General features: G+C 39.5%; 1 protein-coding gene across 1 annotated transcript in view; it reads right to left on the bottom strand.

Annotated features, from left to right (window-relative positions):
• The window catches only part of DOT1L (DOT1-like histone H3K79 methyltransferase), a 61,829-nt gene extending 52,586 nt beyond the window's left edge, over positions 1-9,243 (bottom strand). Inside the window, exons 1-5 of the mRNA XM_010566629.1 lie at positions 9,235-9,243; positions 7,593-7,636; positions 4,993-5,067; positions 2,682-2,745; positions 852-1,080 (exon numbers count right to left, since the gene is read on the bottom strand). Of these exons, the coding sequence (XP_010564931.1) occupies positions 852-1,080; positions 2,682-2,745; positions 4,993-5,067; positions 7,593-7,636; positions 9,235-9,243 (421 nt within the window). The remainder of the gene's footprint in view (positions 1-851; positions 1,081-2,681; positions 2,746-4,992; positions 5,068-7,592; positions 7,637-9,234) is intronic.
• Between the last annotated feature and the right edge of the window lie 5,302 nt (positions 9,244-14,545).

The raw sequence follows: 14,545 nt of genomic DNA, 5'->3' as shown, positions 1-14,545 counted from the left end.
TTTTTAACAACTGAATGTATTTTAAAATATTTTTCCCCAGAAGTCCTGTATCATACCAGCAACAAAACCAAAACATACTTCATTTAAAACTTTACAACCCATCCAGTAAAAGGGGAAATTCTTATTACTCCTTTCCTGCTCTGAACCAGATTTTAGCAACAAAAAGAACATCATCTTCTTACTCAGTATATCTCTTCCACATGTGTTTATCTGGTTTCTTTACCAACTAGTAGTATCTATTTCCTTTTAAGACTGACCTGTTCACGAGGTGCAGTTGTAGGCTGTAAGCTAGATTTTGTGGGGTCTCACACGGCAGCTGTTAAAGCTAACTATAAAGTCTTTTCTGACACACTGAAAAGTATGTCAGAGGAAAAACAACTGCTTCATTTTCAGATTCAACACCAGATGTTTCACACTGGCACGGGAAAGATCAAGAAATCACATTTTCAGATGTGAAGGGCATAAACTGAATCCACTGAAAATAGATTAATCCTTAGAAATGGAACTGCTATTGTTACCTTTCAAGCATCATTTTAATATTGTCTCTTCTTTATAAGTATATCTGCCAATAGCAACAGAAACCAAGAGTTTTCTGTAACTAGAGTTTATTGCATTTGTAGGACGACATTTCACTAACACCACGGGAGAATGTCTGGGATGTGTTTGGTCTATTTAATCTTGTGATAAAAAGCAGGAGCATCATTGGGGATTATCTAGAAAAGGTGCTTATCCTGTAACACAATCCTTAGTCCTGGTTTACTTTCCAAATTTCACTTTTTTTTTTTAAAGAAGGGAAGAAACAGCAAGCAAAAAGAGAAAAAGAAAACCCACTTAAGTTATTGGTCACTTACCACTGCCCAAGTCAACAAACAAATCATCCTCTGTCATTTTAATTTCATCTATCATTTGGGCCACTAAGTCAAAGGAAGTTTCTCCGTAAACCTCTGGGGAAAAGGGCTCATAGTTGTTAAGTTTCTCTGGATCAGTCACCGAGTGGTTATACACTTGCTGCAGGATGTGCCGGAGGAGCCCGTTGGAGGGACGAGTGTTCAGTTTCATCGGTTGGGTGGTTCCCTTCCACTAAACGTAAAGAGCAGGAAGAAGATATGAACCCAACGTGAGGACAACTAAACGTCACCAAAACAAGGCTGCATTGGCATAATGTAGAAATGAGAGAAATTCCCTCCCATCCCCTCTCTCACAAGCTGGTCTGCAGGTGCTCTGTAAAGATAAAAACAGTGAACGATACTAAAGAAATTACGCAACACCGATTGCTCTATATTTTCTCACCTCAACTAAGAGGTAATTTCAAATATACCTGCTGGAAATAGGTGGTAAAGGGGAAATTAAGGAGACGTAAACATCAATAGGCAATGTAAAGCTTAATACTGAATATAGTTGGAGTAGGTGTAAAAGTTTGTTGACTTATTTTTTATTTACTGACCACCACTGAACTGATGTTGACTGTACTGTCAATGTAACAGCAGTTTCATTTTCTTTCAGGAACTGTAGGATGGGAGGGATCTATGTACTCAAACAGGGAGTGGCAGGAAAGAGATGGAAATCAAGCTTCCTTTATTCTTCAGAAAAAACCCTGCCCTAAACATAAAACTTGTTAAGTTTTAAAAATGTTTACCTCTCCCTTTGATAAGGAAAAACAAACAAAAAAGGACAGCTCCACGATCCCTCGTAAACATTCTTCTGCTTGAGATTCAGATGGCAAGAAGAAAATGAAACCAATCATGTTTGCCATTTCAGCCAGCAATTGCAAATGCTGCATAGCTTCAAATTTTTAGCTATTAACCAACATACACATGAAGACACCTGAATCAAACAAGCACAAGTTTTTGGGAGTTGCAGGCACACAAAGTCAAGGAAAGCCTGGCAAAAAAAGTCTTGTTGCCATAATACTGCACACTTCAAATAATTCCCACAAGCACAGCAGAGAAAAATTCCTTCTATACTTTCAAAATTAAACAGAGTAGTCACATTAATTCATTGTTCATGTTTTGCTTCCTCCAGTTCAACCTTTTATGGGGTAAGAAAACCAAAAAGCTTGTTAAATTGGTTTGAAAACAGATTACATTCTAGTTTTGCCAGTGATCCTGCGCCAGAGTGATCCTGCAGAACAGAGCAGCTGAACTGAGTGGCAAGCAAGGAAATTCCTAAGCCATGGATCACTTCCACAATACACAGGAGAGTTCATATGGATTGTTTAAGTACCCATAAGCCACTGACTTCCCCATGGAAAAGTAAATCTGTATGATAAACCCCTATGAAACATCTACATGCTAAATGCAGAGAAACCTTTTCTTCCCCCTAAAGGTAACTCAGCTATTTCAAAGTGCCAGAATAATGGTGCCAGAAGTGCACACTAAAGAGTAATAGCTTACAAATCTACAGTTTGCAAAAGAAAAAAAAAAATTTTTTTTCTTTTCTTCCTATAAGAATGTCCTTCCAATACTAACTCCTTGGCTGCTCAGGGGTGATCAAAAAAATAAGGTTTAATATCAGACTTCAAGTCCCCAAAAGAATGAAAGTGCTGAATACTGGTGATGCAACTAGAGTAACACATACAGTCCAGTGCTAAGTCAGTCACCGCTTTCTGGATATTATTCACTATATGTGAATTCAAACCAGCTAGATAAACATGATGGTGCGTAACAAAGGTAAATACATACCAACTGATGAATGCTATCAATGGCTCGGTTGTATTTGTCACAAAGCCTCTGCATGCTTTCAAAGCTACGTGGGGAGAAAGAACGCAAGGTCAGTTAAAAACAGAGCTCTAAAAGGCAGGTTTGAAGATACAACCTTGTGCTTTTTTCTCATCATACATACTCTAAGTAGGTGGCTATTTAGGGTTTGTTTCTTGCAGAACATGTAATTACATGCACAGCTTTAGGACTTTGTATGGTTTCCTTTAAAAAAATTCCCCAGTAGACCAGGAGCACATGACAAATAATATTCATTTCTTTAATTAATGGAAAAAGCACTGAACTCAAAGTATGACTTATTAGAAAGTTTTGTATTCTCATAGTCCCTTACTTCTTTTCCATATTCTCAGCTGCACAGAAATTTAATGCATCTGTAAATTTTTCTCCTTTGTTCCACCATCTGTCCATGATAATCAGTCCTGAGACAGTAGATACTTTTCTAGAAATTAACTCTGGGACTGAAAATGCAGATAGACCCAGGACACAACCTAAAATTTCACCCATCAGAAAAGCATACTGATTGCTTCATGGGCTGGTTGGGATTACAGTCAATTCAGGCAGATGCCTTAATGACAGAAGCTGAGAGGATTAAATAAATTCATCTCAGGCCAGGGAAGAAAAGATATTACTAGGAACATTATCCATTACATAATCAGATCCACAAAGCAGCAGAAAAAAAAAAAAGAAAAAACAAAAAACCAACAATATAAGGAGTTTCAGGAGTAAGATAATTAAATCATGGCCATCCCCAAATCTGAAAAGGGGTGGGGGGACCAGGGGACATTGGAAGGCAGTGGCTCTTCAGTCTCTTGTGATCCTGATTACCACTACGCTGGCTAGGACACCTCTCCAAGGAAGACTGCTGACTTCAAGCTTTCAACTGCCCATGCTTATTTCCACATTAAGACAAAGCAAGAGGCTGAAATGGGTTTTTGCCTGCACAGCACATGCATTTCTATAATCCACTCCTTTTCATGCACATCCATGTGTCAGTCTATCTGCTACAAGTAATTTCTCTGACAAATTTTTTCAAAGGAAGTGAAAAGACTAACCATTACCAAAACTACAGGTTTATGAGTTCATTGAAAAGCTGCAGAAAGGTAAGTGGGGTGTGACTTTTAGGAACAGATGGGTTTCTCTTTTAATTCAGCATTGCTGCAGACCACACTGATGCTACCCAGTTAAACATGCCCAGGGAGGATGCCAGAACTACAAAAGTTACAGCATTGCAGTCACTGTGAGTAATCCACAAATCCAAGTTAACAGATCTGATGACAAGGGTTGCTCAAACCTGATTTCTCCTTTTGAATTCTTCAGGAGGAAGAGAGGGACTAACAAGTCTTGCAATGAAACAATTAAAACGAAATTGAGAGAGTAGGAAGCAACACCTAAAGCAGATCATGACACAAGGATCTGGTGCTCAGGACAATAGCCAGTGATTAATTTGAGTGATGCAGTTTCATCTGTAAACCTCATTCTAAAAGTTTAGTCATGCTGTGGACTTGAACAAATTCAGTCTTTCCCATGAAAGCAGCTAAGGAGGTTTTTGTAAACCGCAGCTTGAGGGTCATCTTTTTCCAGTCTCAGTACAGCCAAGTCAATACACAGAACCTCAGACCTCTCCACAGATACACCACAGGTCAGAATCTGACTCTCCCAGCCTCAAGGTGAATGCCACATACTGTACATTCATTTTAAGCTATTTGTGGAATAGGTATTCACATGTAACTACAAGCATCTTAAAATTATTTCTAACTGCCCAGAAGACCTGTATGAATCGTTGTCTTTTAATTTAGCCCCCCACCCAAACAGCATCCCACCTGCACTGAATCGTAACCAGAGGAGGGATGGGAAAGGTTAACCTCCCACAGTCATGGCAGGAAGATGACATGGTGCTGACAGACAGCTCTGGCACGCCACATTCTAAACAGGAATTCTTACTTACTACAAAAGTAGAAACCTCAGTGCCATTCAGATTCCTAACACTGGACGCAGTCCAACAGCGCAGATACCGATCATTGTTTTGGAGTGAGTAATTCCAACGTACACCAGAGCTCAACTTTCTGCTGTGTGGAGTTTCCAATTATGTCCTTAATCCAACAGCCTTTGCCAATATTGCTGTTACACATTTCCTACCAAAATAACTCTGCAGAGTCTGAAGCCAGTTCTAAAAGAAAACTTCAGTTCATAGTGTCTAGGAATAACCAGTTACAAACTGATTCACTGTGAACCGAGCTGGCCTGTCCTCCTGGTGGGAAAAAAATATTCCTCTCACCTTTTTGTATCATAGTCAATTAAAACATAGTTTTCCATAGCAAGCTTGAGATCTGGGATTTCTTCACAGACCCACCTGGAACGAGAGAAGAAATAATTAATAAAAACAGGTCTAATCAGTATAATAAAGCAGTCTGTCTCAATTCTAGACTGGCATTGCTATATGTAAAGACAGAATACTGCAGCAGACCTGAAAGATCACAATATTGTTAGGAGTAAGGCAGACATCACAAAATGCTAACTGGAAAGATGCAATAGTTCGCATTTGTATTGAATAAACAGTAAGGTGCCTGTAAACACTGGCAGTAGCATAAAGCTCTTGAAATGGTGCAATTTCAAAACAAGGTGATAAATTTATTCAATGCATCTATAAATACTCAAAGCCACGGCTGATGCTAATCTAACATAAAATGTAATGCAGAAATGAAATATTTCAAAAGAATTCTGATACGGCAACAAGCTTTGACAAAGCTGAATGTGGAGGAGACGTTTCCTACAGCACCCAAAACTAATGCCACCAACCAATTCACTGCAAGGATATTCTCCTCTGTGTAGTGCTCTAAACTACTCTTACACCTTACATGACCCAACCCAAAACAGATTTTCAAAAGTTATTTTGATAAAAGATCCATTTTACATGCTGAGTTAACAAAGCCCTGTATGTTGTTACCATTAGGAATGGAAAGTGCGCACCCACTTGCAATGCATCTGACAATGGCATCTCACAGAAGAGATCTTCACTCTTGGAATGTAGGAAGAGTAATTCCTTTCAAAGACAACTTTAAAGCCACACAAACTTTGCACACACTTTCCTCCAAAAGCATCAAAATGGGAAAGCACTATCATCATCAGAAAACCTCAGAGCATGTCATAGGATGAATTCCAATAGGAACAGGAGAGTTTCTTCATGCACCTTGATGCATGCTTCATTATTAAAGTGATGAAAAAAAAATTAATGATGACTAGAGATCCAACAGTTCTGGTTCCTTCTGGCTGATTCACTTATCAAATAAATACATAAGCAAGTAAAAAACCAGAACTTCTACATCTATGGCTGACTCTCTTCTGACTAATATCTCCCATCTCCCTAAAAACATTAGGACTCTGACCTCTGCAAATGTTTTTCTCTTAAATTACGGGAATGGGCAGTCAACAGCTGTCTACCACTGGCTTCAAGAGATAAATACTTCTTTACATTCTTTTACCCACCACTTTCATAACCACATTGCGGTTACTTTGCACAAGGCAGGCAAAGGCAGCATGAAAGCCTTCTAATGCACTGTATTCACTGCAATCATGCTTAGAACACAGTTGTGAAACATCAGTTTGGTCCAACTGCTTTCTAACACAGTTTTCCCCTTGCCTTCAGCTAGTGTAGCACAGAAACCACTAGCCCCGATGACTCCAGCAATCACTTTGTGTTTAAATCCCTTCAGAAAGGGTCTTCTGAATAATCATATTGACAAATAAAGCCACAAGTTCCCAAGGCACAGAACCTTACCAACATCAGTACAAGTGAACTGGAAGTAGCAATGGCAGTGCATCTTGTGTCAAGGTTTTGTAATTTTAGAAAAAGAAATTTCTTTAGAAGAAAAATTCTCAGCTTTAGCCCCTAGCCCCATTACACATTCTCTCCCAACACAGACCATGGGACAATGCTATGATTTCATGTATATAAGTGATATTATCAACACTACCATGCAAGCACTTAGCTCTCGCACTCATACTGGGAGCAAACAAGGCTCACTACCTTTTCACAGGCCGTATGCGACTGACCAAACTTCAGGCTCAGGTGGCTATGCAGATAAAACACCATTCTTTGTACCTCACCTGTATCTGCACCATCCAATCATTAAAATCTGCTGCAGATACAGCCCCCAGACAAGGGAAGCCTGTATGATAAGGATCTAAAACAGTTAACAAGAACAGCTTTTAAACAATCTAATGTGGATAACGCATTAACATCCCTCACGCATTTGGGGAATTCATGTTAGCATTTAATAAAAGTTATTCTACAGCAAGTCACCTCCTAATCCTAATGAAATAACAGCAAGCCATGTCATCGCCACTGCCTGTGTTGGGAAATTCTCAGACTTCCTACTCTTCGTATCTGTCTTTCACCTTTATCCTCCCATATTCCCCACATTGGTCCAACTCTATCAGCAGAATTAAGAGGAATGCTAATAGGGACATCATTCCCAAATAACGCAAATGCTAACAATGCTGCAACATCACAGCAACAAGGGGAAAGGGAGAGGGTGCGCAAGTGGATATGCAAGACCAGAACCAAACACATCATGCCAATGATGTTTTCTTAACCCTGCTTTTCTAAAGATCGAATACGGACTGCCATAAGCACCAAAGCTGAATATCACTACTCATTTTTAATTATTTTCAAAAAATAGAATATGGCAAGTTAAAACAAAGTCTGTTTGACAGGGAGATTTGTATTGCAACAATATCAATCCAGCTTAGAAAATAATTTAGAACTGCTAAATTATAACTGTTGCCCTCCTTTATATCTTGTCTCAAGACATCCATTCACTGAGATGCAGTAAGACACAGGAAAGGGTTTTAGCCATGCCTGCATTGAACACTTACCGAATTGTCTCAATAATTTCGTGAGCAGCATCATGGTGTTTGTCCTGAAATAAAAATAAAACAAGAGATGAGTTCAAAGAGACATCAGGTGTGTTGTTTGTCAGAAGATTACAGGAATCACAATCTTTAAGAATATAGGTGGCAAGCATACTAGGAAAAGAGTCTTTGATTGCCACCCAGGCCATTAAACCCATCAAAATGAGCCCTCTAAGAAAAAATAAGGCATAAGGAAATAAATTTTTCAAGTTTCTATGGACTAGCAGAAGATTTACATGAAGGAACTGTCATTCTACTTATTTCTTTGTCATTTCCTGAAATCAGGAATTGTGTAGCTGATACCCTTGAGGATTATTGGTATGCAGTAGGTACTTGACTGCAAGTTCCACAATGAACAGCTGATTTCATCGACCTAGCATCTGGTACATGCTCACATCTCCATATGGGCAGTAAGATTCTAGCACAGTGAATGGCTTTCTAAAATAAAGCATCAAATAAACAGGAGGAGTGGATATCAGTGAAGGGAAAAAAAACTAATAAAAAACCTCACAGCACACACACAAAAAAAAGGAGGCCTGAATATGCAGACCTTTTGATGAACTGAAAAACAAAACACACATGCACAAAACACATTAAAACTTGTGCATTACAAGTATACACTGGACTGTGAGGCACAGATGTTTGTTGACTTTCATTTGGGAGTTTACTCAGGAGCAACAGAAGCACAAGTGAGTTTAGCAAGCCATTCCAAATTCATGCTAATAAAGCCCTTGGAGCTGCATGTATATGCACCATGCTACAAAAAATTCTATTTTAGGGAAGTTACAGGAGTTCCTATATATATTGTTGCATCCATCTTGTGAAGCCCTAGTTACCAGAGTCCATCTGCACAAAGCTGAGGTTATATTTAGACGTTTGTTTCTTGAAGTGGCTTTGACCTTTTAATTAGGAGCCTAGTATCTAAGGACCTTCCAGAGTTAGAGGTGTAAAGGCTCACCCACTCTCAAATAATTGCCCTTGTCTTCTGCTGCAGAAATGTCACTTCTATAGAGTTACCAGGGGGAAACTCTATAGCAAAGGGTAGGGACAGGCAACAGAAAGCAGAGGACTGGGGGCAGGGGAAGGAAGGGAATGGAAGAAGAGAAACACTAATGGACAGATGACAGAAAATGGCTGGGATTATTTCTATTTCTTCAAGACATGGAAGGACATGATATAAGTCAAATAGAAGCTTTTTCCATCAGTATCACAGCCCTCATATTTGTATGAGGAAGTAGATTTCCCCTTCTATAACCAGTTTACATACTTAGGATCAGCCAGTCTTGTAGAAGTTCTCATTCCAAGAAACTTGTACGCGGCCCTTTAGATACTTGGATAAAAATCTCATGACTGGGAGGGATAGAAAGGCAGGCAAACACTTCTGAAGTCTGTTGTATTAAAGGTATGAAGGAACACTTCCTATTTTACTAGGAAAAGCTTTTATTTTCAGAATGCAAATATATCCCATATCTAGGATTCACATGAGAGACTAATCAAAGAAAAACAAAACACTCCAGTTACAATATCAAAAAGGAGAAACAGTCAACATAAAAATAGTCAGGACATTTGGGATCAAATACACAGTGGCCTAGAAGCTGAGCATTACCTTGGTCATGTTTCATAACAACATGCCGATGCTACACAAACGCCCCAAACATCGCAAGCCATGCAAAACAGCTCTGCTGAAGTTCTGCTTCCTCCAGTCTATGGCATTCACTCAGGGCCTGGACTGGGACAATCCAAATCCAACAGAAACCAACAGCACCAATAAACAGTCACTCAAGTTAAGTCCAGAAATGTCAATTAAGTAATTCCATTGGTAAATCTTGGCCTAGAAAACCACCAAGCAACTGAACTAAAATCTGCTCCTGACTCTCAGTGCACATATAGAAAAAGCATACAAGAGGAGGACTTTTCTTTCTTTTCATTTCTTATCTGCAAAGTATAAAAATAACCCAAGACAGTCAACTCATCCATAAACATCCTCTATAAATTTTCACCTTCTGCCACATGTGGAATTATCACAGTAGAAACCCCTAGGGCTGATCTAGCTCTTCCAGTAAACTGTGTTCCTGTATAGTAAGAATATGCTTTATCAACATAAGCACATTATACCGGAAAAGTAAATTCAGGCATATTCTGGCATAACCGTTTTCTCTGAAGAAGTTATATTCTTCGTTGATGGTTTTGGACAGTTTCAATGCTAGCAGAACACACGAAGAAACCCCTTGTCCTATAGGTCTTCATGAAAACACCCCTATAAATGATCAAAATTGCTTAATTAACAGATTCCTTTGTCTTGGGCTTAAAAAATGAAAAATAAATTTTAAAAAAAATTAAAAAATAGAAATCACAATGCACATCTACAACTACAGATCATCCAACTTAAACAAGCGGACTTACTAACACAGCTTCATGTGGAAGCTCCAGCCAGAGGGGCCTTTCTGAGTTTAGTTTGTGTCATTATCTAGGAATAATGAAGTTGAAAACAGTTCCACATTTACTGCTGCTGAACTTCTCATGTTGAAACACTTACCAAGTTCACTATACTCTATAACATACTTTCTCCAAGTAGACAAGCTCCCAAGATCTCATGCAAGTCTTGCAAACAAAATCAGATATTATCTCCTAACATTTCTTCGAAGCAGATGTGGCCATGGAAAACGGAGGAGGGAAGGGGGGGAAACAGATCTAAGGGAAATACAGAGCAGTTTCCCTTTTCTTTTAGTCCCATTTCAACATTACAGTTGTAAGATTTAATAAGAATAGCGTAAGATTTAATAACAATAGACATTAAACAGCACCAGTCATCACACCTGTATTCATGCAATTGTTTATGACACTGGTAGAGAATCCTCAGCAACTCAAAAGGCAAACTGAATAGAAACCTCACCAAAACCAGGCTCCACTCCAACCAGCATCAGCCTCTGCCCATCATCCTTTCAAGCAGATGCACTGGTTTTGGCCAGACTCACAACTGAGCTCAGTGCAGCAGCTTTAACCCGGATCCTTTTACAGACCCAGTGGATGAACACTGAAACCAGCAGGTTGGGAGGGTCCAACAGCAATTCCCAATGGCTCTGCTGCAATCACAGCAGTCTGACACACCTTACACCTGGCTAGGCCAACAGTTAACCCAGCACACTCAAAGATGGCATGAAGCTTCTCAAATTCAGACACATTTTTGAGTTTGGTGTTTGTTTTGTTGTTGGTTTGGGGTTTTTTTTTTCCTTTTTTCAGGCTGCAATGACCCATGATCAACACCAGCATGCCAGCTACACCTTTAGCACAGGCACGTTATACAAGCACATCGTGTTATACTTTGGCAAACAGTCATCCATGAGAGCACAGCTTTTGTCAGTAAAATATCCTCATAAAAAGCCTCCTACAAACAGATTGGCTATCAATCATGAAATACACTGTGCAGAAGCCTTTTGGATGAGTCTCAAGAAACATATCTGTTCTGTTCGCAGTCACGAGATGATGCCACAGTACTCTCTGTCACGAAGAGGAGCTCCATTCATCCTCCAACTCTGCTCCAAGCTGTTCTCCCTCCCCTACACGCTGATGTGAAGCATACTACGTGCTGCTCGTTGGCCTGGCTGTACTTCTGCAATGTTCTTATATTTATGTAGTTTGAGAGGCCCTTGGAATCTTCTGAGCCACATAAATGGAAGCTATTTCATGGGACAAGACCTTATGTCTTTAATGTGGTCTATGCACTAAGTATTTAAAGTAAGAAGTTGCAGTCTGTAGTAATTATTGAGAATGCCCAAAGCTATTCATAACAAGTTTATAAAAAAAAAAAACTAAACACACATTAAAAGTTAGTTATTGTAGTCAATTCTCTCCAGCTGAACTTTATAATAAAGTTCTTATTTTCAACCTAAACATCCAATTTAAAATTGAAACGCGAGCTCCCAGAGAAAATTCAATAGTTTTTGCCAAGACATTTCATTGGAAAAATAATGGAAAGAAAGCAGACACTTTTTCAAAACTCACTTGTAAAAGAATCCAGTTTTCTATGGAAAACAGTGGAGAACAGTTTCAGCCAGCACGATTGAACAGCTTCGCAGTTCTGATTCTTACAACACATTTCTCCATCCACATGTTACTACAACTCCAATCACAGCAGTTAAGAGTTTGAAGCCAGAAACACACCCACCCACTTTTAGTACGCTTGTGCCCAGAAGCCCTACCAGCATGCACAACTCCTGCTTACACACCACGCCAAGCAGACAGAGTCCTCCTATGGAAGTCAACAAGCTGCATTAGCTGTTTTGCCCTTTAGGACATGGAGATGAGGCCATAGAGCGATTTTTAAGAGTTTGATCTTTCCCTTCACCTCTTCTCCAAAGTTTCCAATCCTGATTGTTCAGGCTCTGATCACGGGGGATGGGGGGGGGGGGGGGGGAAAAAAAGAAAAAAGAAAAAAAAGAAAAAAAAAGAATTATGAATGTTCCTGCGTGCTTCAATGGTCAAGTCAGCCAGCCCTCTTTGTACAAAAGACATTTTGTATCTCGCAGATATGCGAAGTCCTATATGTGGTTTTAGTGGCCAAATAAACAGTGCCCAAAAGCTCTTTCCAAATATATATTTTCATTATCATTACCTCATTATCATTATCCACTCTTATTTCATTTTCTATAATCACATATTCCGTTTGTTAACCCAAATTAAAAAAAAAAACAAAAAACATCAGTATGACCAGAACTTATAAGTCCTCAGTAGTAATCACAGCTATTACTCTAACACCTATGTAAGAAAACTAAAGGATCCCCAGTCATACCATGCATCATATGAACAGTACCAGACACATTTCAGTTATCTATACATAACTTTGTTCTACAAAGCACCAAATTTCTAATAACAGTTGAATCAGAAGGTTTTTCAGAACCTCTCTTTACAAGAGCAAGGTAAAGTGAAAATTACAACTTGTTACATTTTTGCCACAAGGTAGCTGTTACAAAGGCTTGTAATTCACACTGAATACAAAGCACTACACACACTTCCACCAGGTGTGGCTGTTTTGGTTACATTATTTTTTCAACTTAACATCCCTTAGGATATCTTAATAGCATTGTTTTGATATAATTCTGTATTCCAGTACTGTATCCTAGACTCTTGGGTGTATTTGTACAGGACTAGTTATCTCGCAGTGCAACAATTTGTACTCTAAAGTGAATCTCTAACCTAAAGCAACAGATTTAAACATTATATGTTTCTTCCTCAAACACAAAGAACATGTTCAATTAAATTGGGCAGCCGTCATTGCCTGAAGCAAGGAACAACACCCTTGTGCCCTTCCAAATTTACATCTTTTTATATTCAGGTCCTTCTTAGGAAACTATGTTTATCCTTGGGGATAAGCCTAAGTTCGGGCTTGGGGGTGAACACTGTATTTTTCTAAACTTCTTTTCCCCACATGCAAAATGGGATCCTTGTGAGATTTAATCAGTCTACACAGTGCTCCACAGTAAAGGTAGCAAAAAGCCCAAACCTGAGAGGAGAACAAATGGTTTGAAAATTGGGATGAGGTCTTGAAAAAAAGAAATACAGCTCATGCGCCTTCAATCAGTAGCTCCTGAAGCACCATACACAGAACTTTAAGACCCCTTATCTACTCTCATAGATAGGAACATTTTTGTGCACAGCTTTGACTGCCCAAGACTAAACTGCCCTACAGCAAAAGCAATTTTTACCTTTGCAGGGCCAGTTTAGTGTTTGACTCACCAGACCGCACTTCCTCCCCTAAAAACAGGCCAAGTGACCAAAGCAGCTCTTCAGAAACGTGCAAACAAGCTGTGGTCAAGCATTTGCAAAGGAGGAGGAAGAGACCTCCTATAAGCTTTTCACTGTCCACAAGATGAATCCAAACAATTCAGAGAAAACAAAACCTGAAACAAACTAGTTACAAATAAATCAATGGCAACACTCATGTACCTTTTAATGATTGTCTTTAGATACCGCTCTACTTCCAACACTTCAACAATCTAACACTGGCTCCCAAGTACTAAACACTGACTCCACTCATGTATTAACAGAGGTCATTTTGATCTGCCAAATTCTGATCTGCATATGATCTATTTAACTCACAAAACAAAAGAGGTCAGTCTCACTAGCCCCTGGTTCTAAAGAACAGCTTGGTTGCCTGTAGTGGCAGCTCTCTCCCCAGGCAGTGGTCCATAAATCCAAACGAGAGGATGTTACAGCTGGAGACAAGATGGTTAGCAAGAGATCAAAAAGATGGATTAGGAAAAGCCAATCAATCTTGCAGAAGGCTAGTGGGACAAGTGCCTCTTTAATGTCCCCTAGGTTTCCTCCATCTGTGGAGGATGATAAGCATTTCTCTAGACACCAAGAAAGGCAATGTGAGCTACTGCAGCTGCAGCTTCCCCACAGGAACCAGGAAAGCATCCAGCATTCTGCGTGGCACATGGATGCCCTCTCAAAACCACTGCCTTCAGCCTGTCACAAGTTTGCATTCCTCCTCCCCCAGGGTTTAACTTAATTTACACCTTGTCTAGAAAGATTCACCAGTACAGCTTCTATGTCCAGACCACGTCCATATTCAATACACCTGCAAACAGTGGTTGGTTGACAGGAGCCTATGAAAAACCGAAACCAAAGTACTTCCAGCTGCTATAGCAGCAAAGAGCTGCCTGCAGGCCAGCTGAACAAAAGGAAAGATCTCAAGCTTCAGTCCTGCCAGCTACTGCCTTCAATCACTTCGCATTTTAAGGTCTTTGCCTTGTGCTCAAATGCTAGTTACACTTTGAGTAAGGAAAAGGGAAAGTCTGATCTGTACAATATTTCATATTGTATAGCTAGACTTCTTTTAATATTACCAGATTTTATCCCAAAACAGGATTGTGTCATTTAGCTTCCATAGCAACCAAAGCACAAGTTTTCATACC

This window comes from Haliaeetus leucocephalus, unplaced genomic scaffold (assembly GCF_000737465.1).
Source record: "Haliaeetus leucocephalus isolate CR32 unplaced genomic scaffold, Haliaeetus_leucocephalus-4.0 Scaffold215, whole genome shotgun sequence".
Lineage (NCBI taxonomy): Eukaryota > Metazoa > Chordata > Aves > Accipitriformes > Accipitridae > Haliaeetus > Haliaeetus leucocephalus.
Note: the sequence above shows the minus strand (reverse complement) of the source record. Positions and strands in the feature narration are given on the sequence as shown.